General features: G+C 41.9%; 1 protein-coding gene across 2 annotated transcripts in view; it reads right to left on the bottom strand.

The window, feature by feature from the left end:
- Nucleotides 1–249: 249 nt before the first annotated feature.
- LOC149223158 (uncharacterized) overlaps nt 250–12,769 on the bottom strand; it is a 159,828-nt gene continuing 147,308 nt past the window's right edge. For both annotated transcript variants that reach the window (XM_089385777.1, XM_089385778.1), the window contains exon 7: nt 250–793. In XM_089385777.1, coding sequence (XP_089241903.1) covers nt 683–793 — 111 coding nt within the window. In that variant the 3' untranslated portion in view covers nt 250–682. The remainder of the gene's footprint in view (nt 794–12,769) is intronic.

Here is a 12,769-nt window from a genome sequence, read left to right as displayed (position 1 = left end):
GATTGACACTTCAAGTCAGAACCAGAATGGGCAATTTTTGTAAGGAAGTAGATTCTTTTGAGATTGGAGCTAAGGAAGAGATTCCGGTAATCCTATGTAGAGGGGGGTTGCTCTGTATGATCACGCAACCTGGCTTATTGATTTCTACCTCGTTATAATTATTTTATTGTGCGGTAATGTAATATAGATGCATTTTCAAAATATGAGCCAGAATACAAACGAAGAATGCAACATAGATGTTGGATGATATGTTTTCAAATACAGGTCTGTATTTTGAATGAGGGCATTAGAAAATCAAGTTCATTCATACAATTTTTTTGCTTCCACCCTGAAATTAATGTCATTCAACCTCTAATACTACAAGCAATTCTCAGAAGTGTGACTCAAAGACCAATTGCAAGAAATTTCTGTAAACAACAAATTAAGCCAAAAATAAAATATGCAGACATTTCAACCATAAATGATACTTGGAAGTTGGGATAATCCTCTCGACAATAGATTTGAAACTTGAAGAGAGGAAAGAGATAAAGCCACTGCTGTGTAGAACATGCATATGCACTCTCTGTCAATGAGATCCAAACTTTGTTCAAGCTGAGTGGAGAACCTGATCCCCAAACTCTCTGCGGACTTCCAACTCTCTATTTGCCAGACAGTTAATCAATATAATCCATCCAAATGCCATTCAACCACCAGTCACACCAGAAACCCAGGGAACCACAACTGGTGCAGTTGGATGTTCCCGTCTATATGCGTCACTATATTTTCCCTTGAAGTTAAGCTTTGGATGATCAGCCTGAACAGGCAAACAGGATATTAGACCACATAAAGCACATGCAAGTAAAGCAATCTGCAAAGGTTAAAATCCATGCACTCTCATGCTATAAATGCTTCCATATTTGCTGCAAAGATTTCCATACATCTAACAGTCTGAAAAGGGAATCCTAGTAAGTTGAGTCCTGCAAAATACCATCCAACACATCCATTCTATAAGGACTTCATCTTGAATTAGTGGTCACTGTTGTCAGTTCACTAGTGTGTACTGCCTCCTACATCCATTTTAAATGACATTGGCTGCCATCCAACACATCCATTCTACATGTGATTAAATACTTTATCTTGGATAAGCAGTCACTGTTGTCAGTTCACTAGTGTGTACTGCCTCCCAACCCTCTGGACAAAACATACTTCACTGCTCACCATGTCTAGGACAACTTATATTCTAACTTCAGATTATCAATGAACATTGAGCATACATCTAAAATATAGGAGAACTGGTTAAGGAATGGTAAGCTATGTTATTAACTGGAAGTGGCTGCCTTTACATAATAAGAAGGGTACTATTTATCAACCTATTTCCGACAGAAATAGGTTGATAAATTTCAGTTTAACAAAATCAATAGAGATTAAGATTCAAGTTTTCATATTGTCCTACGTGATATATTACTGATATGTAATGTCATTTATGGATTTGCAACGCCGTCTATCATATTTAGGAATCAAACATAATTTTCTCAACCATTTTTGGCAGCAGAAGTTAACAGATGTTGAAATAGGTAACTAGGTTTGGTCTTCATAATGACATATGTAATCATTATTTTATGTATTTGATGTAAAGAAGAAAAAGAAATTTATTATTGTCATTCTTGATGCATGTGTTTCATGTTCAAGGTCATTTTTTTTAGGTCAATTACCCATTGAGTGCTTCTAGGGCTTGTCATTAAGTCAACAAGTCAATTGAGTCATTGTCATGTATGGAAGACCCTTTTGGGCATGTTATATATTGTAAAGAAAATTTATGTAAAGTCAAAAGTGTCAAATAGACCCTCCAAGACCTTGTCAACAAGCAAAGATCAAGTCAGCCTTCATAAGAGGACAAGTCGGCCTCCAAGCAGCAATTCGACCTAGAAGAGAAGCCTATATATAGGAGACTTCGACCTCACTTGAAGGGCACTCACTCACCACACAAGAATTCGATCAAGGAAGAGAAAAAGGTGTGAAGAAGAGGAGGACTAGAAGAAGAAAAGAAAAACGAAATTTTGAATTGTCTTTGGGCTACTATCCTTCACACATGTGAGATAATTGGGCACCTATTGCCACAGCTAAAGCCAAATTGCAAAAGTTGAGTTAGGGCATCAATTGATATACTTTGCAAGCCGAGTTTCGAATAAGAAAGGATTTATTGAAGTGAAGGAGAAAAGAGGAAGAAATCACCATATTTTCCACGCATGCAAGAGCTAGGGTTTCTGCAGAAGAAACTGTTGGGGGTCGAATTTGCAAAAGAAGATGTTGGGGGTCGAAGTTGCAAAAGAAGTTGTTGGGGGTCAAAGTTGCAGAAGTTGTTGGGGTCGAAGTTGTTGGAAGGAAAGCTTATCAAGGAGGAAGGATTGACTTGGTCTTGGAGGGGACTTTGACAAGGGTCTTAGGTCTTGGAATTCGTCATTTGAAGTTCTATAAGAAGAGAAGATTTCTTGTGGGTTTTCCTCTCAAGAAGAGAGGTTTTGGCCTTGGTTGATAGCCTATATATTGTGTCCTCTTTTCTCATTGTTCTTTATTGTTTGGTAGTTGTATGATGATAAGAACACTAATCATAATTAAGTGAAAGAAGTAGCTAATTAAGTCAAGTACAATTACATCACAAGCAGTTATCAAAGTAAGAGAAATCCCCTGATCTAGCTGCCCCTTGATTTCTCAACAACGGAAACCTCATCAAGCTCTAGCTACAGTATCTATTGAACTTGAAATTCAAAGTCCAGGCACTCCACTCTGCAAACTTTTCACAACACTTAAATGTGTAATAGAGAAATCAATACTGATGTACACTTTAACCCGAGGATGACACTATATCTTGTATTTTGGTCCTCACTGATCAAACAACTCACTGTTGTTTCACATCACCTTAGCTTCACACCTTGGGTTCCAGCATTGTCCCTGGTCCAAGATGCAGTTTCCTTGCATTAAATTGACTTTGTGCCCTTTACAGTTTTTCTTTGACCTCCTTAGTTTCCTTTCATAGAGTGCAATTTCCATTTTATCATTACTTGAACACACTTGCAAACATTCTTAGTTCCCTTGTATCCAATTTGAAACTATTAAAGCAGAATCCCTAGATATCCCCTTAAAATTTCCTCTCATTCTTCAAATTTTCCCAATTTTGTTGCTCCACCCAATCCCATGGTTACACACAATAGAATCAGATGAAAGGAAAAATTGAGCACAGTGAGTCAAAGGCACAATTCATTGCATGTTGTCATTTTGAATGAGAAAAGTGGAGGGCAATGCAGAAGAAGGAGCATTCACAATAGGGTGAACACAGAACAGTATGACTAGAGAGAAATCCTGCAGAAGACTCACGCAAGTACCCAGCACAATCTGCACATTATTCAATCCCTAATCCAGCATTGAGAGCACACAATAGGAGTCCAGTAATGAAACACAACTATTCCCTCCATCTTCACAGTTCTCCAAGAAGTCAATTAGCTTTGTTCCATCTTAACACCAGGATTTACATCAGGGGAAAAACCAAAACAAGTAGTGTTAGAGACAATTGGCATAGTTGACTTTCCAACTGTGAGCAGGATGGAAAAAGGGAAATGTAAGCCAGAGGATAGCCCCATTTTAGTGACCAGCCAACACCTGGGAGAGGTTAGAATTTAGCACATGCATAATAAAGATATGTATATCAAGTTTAGTTTACTTAGTAGGCTTAGCTCTAGTACATGCATTCAGGTAAGGATAGACATGCAAATGTTGTTTGTTCATCTAGCTAACTCTAGCACTAAGTTGCACAAAACTTCTAGGAACCCGTTGTTTTGATCCGTACCCGTACCCAAAACTCTTAAACTTGGCTAAAACTTGACCATCATTTATCATCTACGAGAGTTAATATAGATTTGGTTTTCCTTCTAAATTGTCATCTATGTGTCTTATTCCCTTTTTTCTTACAACATGATGTGTTATTCACTTATTTATAAATTTCTTTATATATAACGTTTCAGCTGACATTTCCATTTTTGGGAGGTGACGTTTCTAAACATACGCATTTTAGAAACTCCAAAATGTTTTGGTGCTTCGTGCAACTTGGCTCTAGCATATGCATGGAGATTTGCAGTGAATTTTCTGAAACATTCATTGTAAGCCTTCTCCTTGTTACGTTCTTGCTGGAGACAGTTGCAGCCTTGTTTAGGGAGCCTAGTAGACTACTCGACCTCCCTAAACAGGCCCTCCTTCCCACCTACGGTCACACAAAGGCACACGACCTGCTATAGGGAGACAAATTGTTGGTTATCATGCCTAGAACAACCCTTAACCTCCACGGCCAAGTCTCATCTTCAATGTTGCCTTCACCTGCAAACACCACAACCCTAAACTAGACCCAAAACAGACCCCAAAACTATCTCGGCCTCCTCCTTTTCTTGGTTGCGGCTACCTCAAGGAACTCGGCTTCCATTTCAAACCTTACATGAGAGAGAGGATTGCTATGTTGGATGATCTAATGAGGCTCCTCCTCATCTTTATTTATATCTCTCTTGTGGCAATGTCTAGCCCTCTTCTAGGGTCACCTCATGTCAAGGCCGACTTGACTTCTCTAGACAATTTGCCCACACTTAACTTCAAAAATTAATATCTCTTCAACGACAACTCATAATTGGACAATTCTCGATGCGTTGCATTCGTCTCATCATATACTATCATTCTCATCTATCACATGTTGCAATCTCGTCACGGTTTTGGCCCAAACATTGATAGGTACAAAACCCCAAGCTTGGGTTTCAAGCCCACAAGGCCACTTGTGGAGCTCCTTCCTCCAAACCCTCGATCCTCAAGGCTTGGAGTACCTCACAAGCTACAAAAATCAACACTCCCTCTTAGCGAGGGAGGTACTTCCAAGACTAGGAAGTAACCATCATCATTCAACGACACTAGCCCATCTGGCGTCCATCACTACAACATGCTCTGTAGAATGAACCCTGCAATCTCGGTAGTGTCTCTACCTCATCACATTTGAACCTGAAGATCCCAAACCTCCATAGGGCTGCTCCCTTTGAGGCTAGACTCGCTCTAAGCCTATACAATCTCCACTGGCCCAATCCTGTAAGCACTCATCCTCTTGGATCAAACACAATTCGTACAAATCCCTCAAATCTTGGATATGCAACATCACGATCCGATGAGGACTTTAGCTTGCCCATATCCAATCCATCAAATCAAGCAATCTCAATCATGTTGATCTCGTCCATGCCAAAGAAGTCCTCAAGTTGTCCCATCCATCCATGACAAGACATGGGAAGTCCATGATCTGTAAACCGCCACACAACATACTGAAGTGTGCCAGGTTCACCACCAAAACTCCTAGCCCATCTCACCATGTAGTCTATCGAGGCCACATCTCCATGTCTTCAGTTGAACCCTCTGCTCCATGATCTAGACACCCACAAATCCCTCTGAGTTGCATTGATGTGCACACTCTGATTCACTGTCCCACAAAGTAGCTCAGATACGCTCTGATACCATGTTGTTTTTCCATGACCTTGATGGCTAGGATAGAATCTTAAATCATTGACGCTACCAAACCAAGAATCACAACAAAACTACTTTACATAACAGTAAATCTACTAATGCACAAAATATAGACAACTTTTTACAAATTTCAACCCAACTTCGTTATATTAATCAAACTGAATAATACAACAGTCTAGGGCTCCCGTACCAAGGATAATGGCCCTCATACATCCACTAGTACAAGAATACAAAACTAGGGTTTTTTGTCAATCCATCGACAACCAATCTACCCTCAACAAGATACTTTGACCATCTGGTTGTTGCATGCTCTCTCAACTCCTCTCAGTCGTACCCTCTACCTGCGCGTTCCTTCGGCTCCCGATCTACAGTACTGCCTGTATCAACAATCCAAGTCCTTCAAGCCACTGAACCTTGACTATCCAATCTGCTCAATATTTGTGCCTTAGTCCATCAAGGGCCCAACACATCGAAACTCTTGTCCAGTTGTTCACAACTACGTTTGTGAACAACTCTCAATCTTCTCACTACTGCTCCTCAATTACTCAGGGACTTCAGCCCACTACCGTCTTCCTGCGCTACTCCAATAAAGACCAACATACAGCACAGAGGGCTGCCACCTATCACTGCAAGATGTCCATCTCCCACAATGAACATGGGCTAGGAGGACTACCCATCATCTGCTATAGAATTCCTTCTCCACACACAAGTCTAGGGTTGCTCAACTGCTCCTCTAGCTGATCAAACCTTGAGCTCAACTACTGCCACTCTACCAACCATCTAAGTCCATGAAGATGGTGCACACCGGGCTCCAACTTGGGCAATATCATGTTGTCCTCCACCATACCATAAATGCCCAATCCAAGTCCACATTTGGTCCACTCTCACGCTGCCCTCCAATAGAACATGAGTGACCAAGCCTTGTTGTAGCATCTGCCTTTGGTTAGGGCATCCAACACCTATGAAGACCCTTCCCCTTGGTTGCTAACAGACTCCATCAAACCAGTCCTCTTCTAGGACACCATCCACCTCATGAGATGATGTGTCACTATTGCAATGTTTGCAATCTGGTTACTGCTAATATCAGTCCACATTAGCCCTAGATCCTTGCCTCTAGACCTCCTCTACAACTGCAGTTTACTTCTCATTGTAAGTTGCTCCCTTTGCTGCCACATGGGACAAATTTGTGGTGGTTTTGGCTCCTCCAAACAGCCACTACAACTTTTGTCCTCTCTGCACTTCAGCAACCCAAAAATCTGAGACAAAACCACACCATACATCAGCCCAAAATTGTCCTATACTTAGGACTTCCAACCTGCACCTCTTCTCCTTGAAGACATCCACAAACTACTCTTCCAATTCCTTGAAATTTGAGTTGTCTTCTTTGAAGAACTCGGCCCTGGTTAGGGCACCTATCCCTGCACAAAACCACCCTTCCTCCCACCTGTAAGCCTTCTCCTTGTTGCATTCTTGCTAGAGACAATTGCAGCCTTGTTTAGGGAGCCTAGTAGACTACTCGGCCTCCCTAAACAAGCCCTCCTTCCCACCTGCGGTCACACAAAGGTACACGACCTGCTACAGGGAGACAAATTGTTGGTTATCGTGCCTAGAACAGCCCTTAACCTCCACGGCCAAGTCTCATCTTCAATGCTAACTTTACCTGCAAGCACTGCAGCCCTAAACTAGAAGCAAAACAGACCCCAAAACTATCTCGGCCACCTCCTTTTCTTGGTTGCGGCTACCTCAAGGAACTCAGCTTCCATTTCAAACAATTTTCCCACACTTAACTTCAAAAATTAATATCTCTTCAACGACAACTCAGAATTGGATGATTCTCAATGCGTTGGATTCGTCTCGTCATCTATTATCATCCTCATCCATCACATGTCGCAATCTCGTCACAGTTTTGGCCCAAACATCGATGGGTGCAAAACCCCAAGCTTGGGTTTCAAGCCCACAAGGCCACTTATGGAGCTCCTTCCTCCAAACCCTCGATCCTCAAGGCTTGGAGTACCTCCCAAGCTACAAAAATCAACACTCCCTCTTAGCGAGGGAGGTACTTCCAAGACTAGGAAGTAACCATCATCATCCGGCGACACTAGCCCATCTGGCATCCATCACTGCAGCATGCTCTATAGAATGAACCCTACAACCTCGGTAGTGTCTTTGCCTCATCACATTTGAACCTGAAGATCCCAAACCTCCATACAACTGCTCCCTCTGATCCTATATGATTTCCACTGGCTCAATCCTACAAGCACTCATCCTCCTGGATCAAACACCACTCGTACAAATCCCTCCAATCTCAGATATGCAACATCGCAATCCGATGAGGACTCTACCCTGCCCATATCGAGTCCATCACATGAAGCAATCTCAATCATGTTGATCTCATCCATGCCAAAGAAGTCCTCGAGTTGTCCCAACCATCCATGAAAAGACATGGGAAGCCCATGATCTGCAAACCGCCACACAACATACTGAAGTGTGTCAACTTCGCCACTACTACACCAGAACTCCCACCCATCTCACCATGTAGTCTATAGAGACCACATCTCCATGTCTTCAGCTGAACCCTCTGCTCCATGATCTAGACACCCACAAGTCCCTCTGAGTTGCTTCGTTGTGCACATTCTGATTCACGGTCCCATAAAGTAGCTCAAATATGCTTTAATACCATGTTTTTTTTTTCCACAACCTTGGTGTCTGGGATAGAATCTTAAATCAATGACGCTACCAAACCAAGAATCACAACGAAACTACTATGCACAATAGAATATGAACAACAGTAAATCTACAAGTACACAAAATATAGACAACTTTTTAAAAATTTTATCCACTAGTACCAGGGATAATGGCCCTCATACATCCACTAGTACAAGACTACAAAACTGGGGCTTGGTGTCAATCCATCGACAACCAATCTACCCTCAACAAGATACTCTAACCATCTGGCTGTCACATGCTCTCTCAGCTCCTCTCGGTTGTACCCTGTACCTGCCCGGTCCTTCAGCTCTCGATCTGCAGCAGTGCCTCTTTCCACGATCCAACTCCTTCGGGCCACTGAACCTCGGCTATCCAATCTGCTCACTAGTTGTGCCTTAGTCCATCAAGGGCACAACACATCGAGACTCCTGTCAAGTTGTTCACAACTCCGTTTGTGAACAACTCTCAATCTGCCCACTGTTGCTCCTCAACTACTCAAGGACTTCAGCCCACTATGGTCTTCCTGCATTGCTCCAATGAAGACCAACATAGGGCATGGAGGGCTACCACCTATCACTGCAAGATGTCCATCTCCCACAATGAACATGGGCTAGGAGGACTACCCATCATCTGTTGTAGAAGTCCTCCACACACAAGTCTAGGGCTGCTCAACTGCTCCTCTAGCTGATCAAACCTTGAGCTCAACTACTGCCACTCTAGCAACCATCTAAGTCCATGAAGATGGTGCACACCGGGCTCCAACTTGGGCACTATCACGCTGTCCTCCACCAGACCATAAATGCCCAATCCATGTCCACACTTGGTCCACTCTCACGCTGCCCTCCAACAGACCACAAGTGACCAAGCCTTGTTGTAGCATCTACCTCTGGGTAAGGCATCCAACACCTATGAAGAACCTTCCTCTTGGCTGCTAACAGACTCCAGCAAAGAGGACGCCATCCACCTCATGAGCTGATGTGTCACTGCTGCAATGTCTGCAATCTGGTTAGGGCTAATATCAGTCCACATCAGCCCTAGATCCTTGCCTCTAGACCTCCTCTACAACTGCAGTTTACTTGTCATTGGAATCTGCTACTTTGCTGCCACATGGGACAAATCTGTGGTGGTTTTGGCTCCTCCAAACAGCCACTACAACTTCTGTCCTCTCTGCACTTCTGCAGCCCACAAATCTGAGACAAAACCACACCATAAATCAGCCCAGAATTGTCCTATACTTAGGACTTCCAACCTGCAACTCTTCTCCTTGAAGTCATCCACAAACTGCTCTTCCAATAGCTTGAAATCTGAGCTGTCGCCCCTGAAGAACTCGGCCCTGGTTAGGGCACCTATCCCTGCACAAAGCCACCCTTCCTCCCACCTGTAAGCCTTCTCCTTGCTGTGTTCTTGCTGGAGACAGTTGCGGCCTTGTTTAGGGAGCCTAATAGACTACTCAGCCTCCCTAAACAGGCCCTCCTTCCCACCTGCGGTCACACAAAGGTACACGGCCTGCTACACGGAGACAAACTGTTGGGTATCCTGCCTAGAACAGCCCTTAACCTCCACGGCCAAGTCTCATCTCCAATGCTGCATTCACCTGCAAACACCACAGCCCTAAACTAGACCCAAAACAGACCCCAAAACTATCTCAGCCTCCTCATTTTCTTGGCTGCAGCTACCTCAGGGAACTCGGCTTCCATTTCAGACCTTACATGAGAGAGAGGGATGCTATGTTGGATGATCTAATGAGGCTCCTCCTCATCTTTATTTATATCTCTCTTGTGGCAATGTCTAGCCCTCTTCTAGGATCACTTCATTTCAAGGCCGACTTGACTTCTCTAAACAATTTGCCCACACTTAACTTCAAAAATTAATATTTCTTCAATGACAACTCAAAATTGGACGATTCTCGATGCATTGGATTTGTCTCGTCATTTACTATCATCCTCATCCATCACATGTCACAATTTCGTCACGGTTTCGTCCCAACCATCTATGGGTGAAAAACCCCAAGCTTGGGTTTCAAGCCCACAAGGCCACTTGTGGAGCTCCTTCCTCCAAACCCTCGATCCCCAAGGCTTGGAGTACCTCCCAAGCTACAAAAATCAACATTCTACTGCAGACTTTGTCTCCTAGGATTGTACAGGTGTAGGGATCAAAACTCTGATCAAATCACCTTGGGACCATTGATGAGGAGAACTTTTGATCCGAAATATTCAAACTGTGTACTTTTGAAAAGCTCTGAATATTGAAGACAGGAACTTATCCCATTTCATTAGTTATTCAGAGATCTGTGATCAATGTGATAACTTTTTCATGTATGGATTGCTCTCACTAGGTTTTGGACTCAAATCTCGAGAATAATATTTCAGTGACTTCATCAGTGTTAACTATATGAGATCATACCTGGACTTCCTATTAGATAGTTAGTATTCCTCCCTTATTCTTCCATCATGTTTATTCTTTCCCAATGATTGAGGCATCCGTCACATACACAATCATAGTTTGAACTTGCAGATTTGAAAACTCTGTTCATTGATTTACAAAACCCGACTGCAAATCTGAAGAGTTGAGTTGCAGATCAACAAAGTACGGGTCCTTTGATCTCAGATTTGAAACATTTAGTGCAAATTTGAAAGATTTATTCGCAGATTTGAAGAATATCAGAATTCTTACGGGAAACCCCCTTGAATTAACAAAGCGCTGATTCAAAAGTAACAGGATCTCTGCCAATGATAAGGCTGCAGATCGTAGACTGTCTTTTCGAAGTTCACCTTTTCTTAGGGGGGCAAATCTGGGAGATAACATTGATTGGCATTACTATCAAGGGACAAAAATCAATTCCCTGTGACCAGCAGTTTTTGCTAAAAAATGAGAGCGAGAAATTTGAAGATCATACTTCTCACCTGGAGACTAATTCCTGAGGGATTAAATCACTTGGACCGATGACACAATCAAGTTTGTTGGAAGACATGTATGCCCCAATTGATTTTACAGTTACTGCAACACCTGCTCAGCCTAATCCACTCCCTACTGGAAACTGATATTGTAAGTTTAATCCAAAATTTCAGAGTTTCAGTGATATTTCAGCTGAGCATCTTGTTACCTAGTATAAGTTTTTTGGTGACTTTGAAGTTATTCATGAGTATGCCCCACTTGATTTTACTGCAATACCTGGGCAGCCTAATCCATTCCCTATTGGAAATCAATACCATAAGTTTATTCCAAAATTTCAGGGGTTTAATGATATTGCAGATGACGAGCATCTCATTGCTTATTATAAGTTTGTTAATCACTATGACATTATTCATGAATATGTATTGCTGAAGTTTTTTGTGCAAACACTAGAAGGTGATGTCGGGAGATTGTTTAAGAGTTACCTACAGACGGCGTTTCAAGATAGCATGTTTTCTAACAAGCTTTCAAGAATGAATGAGGTGAGATAGGTCATATATATGTTTGAAGGAATTCATGAACATGATCAACATTTTCAGCCTGAGCAATTGGTATCTCTAAAAAATCCTTGTAATACGGAATGTCATCGTGAGAATTCAACAGTTGTGGATTCTTTCAGAGGTTGCAGCAATCATTTATGTTGCAAAAATTGATACGTAAGAATGATTTAGATGCTGGCAAAGATGTGTTGTCTTATCCTCATTTTCCTGGGTTCGAAATAATCAAGTGACATTCTTCTTGCTCAGAAGAACATAGAGCTCAAACTGCTAATTTTCCTTAATAATTTTGCTAAGTTTGCATGTGATAATGAAAATTCAGCAATCCAAAAAATATCCTTTGTGAGAGGAGAGAAAAAATAATATACTGCCTGATATGCATGTTGATCATAACCCAAGTATGATGTTTGTTGACACCTGCAAACGCTTGACGAGTATATTTTATGATAGTAGGCATTCATTAGGAAAAGTGATAGTTTTGCGGAAGCTCCACGTTCTTAGTTTCATGGAGGCTCCAGGTGGTCCCTTGGTCCATGTCAGATGCCAAATAACATGTTTTCACATATTTGGAAGCATGCCTCACCTATTTAGAGGAGTGCTAACCCCAATGACATATCAAATCAGGGCACTTCAATATATTTGGAGGGACTTCTACCTATTTTGAGGCATACTTCACCACTGAGAAGGCTTTTTGGGGTTGAGGGCACATTGTTGGAGGTATTTTCTAGATATTTGGAGGAGATATATGTGCATGAGGAGATGCCATTTGGCATTTTTGACATGCTCAACCCTTAAATGAGGATAAAAGGACCTAAAACTGGAGTGCCCAGCATGAGACAGTGACTGTCATGTACCAAAGCTAGAAATGCTAATGCAAACCAACAAATATAAAAAAATTCTTCCTTTGAGAACTTTTGACAAACAGTTAATAGACAAATGTTTTGTCAAACACTTGCCAAGCACAATAATGAACACCTTCAGCAAAGAACATAAGAGGAAAATTAATGACTTTATTAGCTGAAATAGGAGAATTTTACAATGCAAAACCTGGGACCAACTCTGATAATTTATTGCACCAAATCGGCCTTTGAGATACT

The sequence above is a fragment of the Pinus tabuliformis genome, chromosome Q (assembly GCF_031772625.1).
Source record: "Pinus tabuliformis cultivar Carrire ecotype Pingquan chromosome Q, CPIR1, whole genome shotgun sequence".
In the NCBI taxonomy this organism is placed as follows: Eukaryota; Viridiplantae; Streptophyta; class Pinopsida; order Pinales; family Pinaceae; genus Pinus; species Pinus tabuliformis.
Note: the sequence above shows the minus strand (reverse complement) of the source record. Positions and strands in the feature narration are given on the sequence as shown.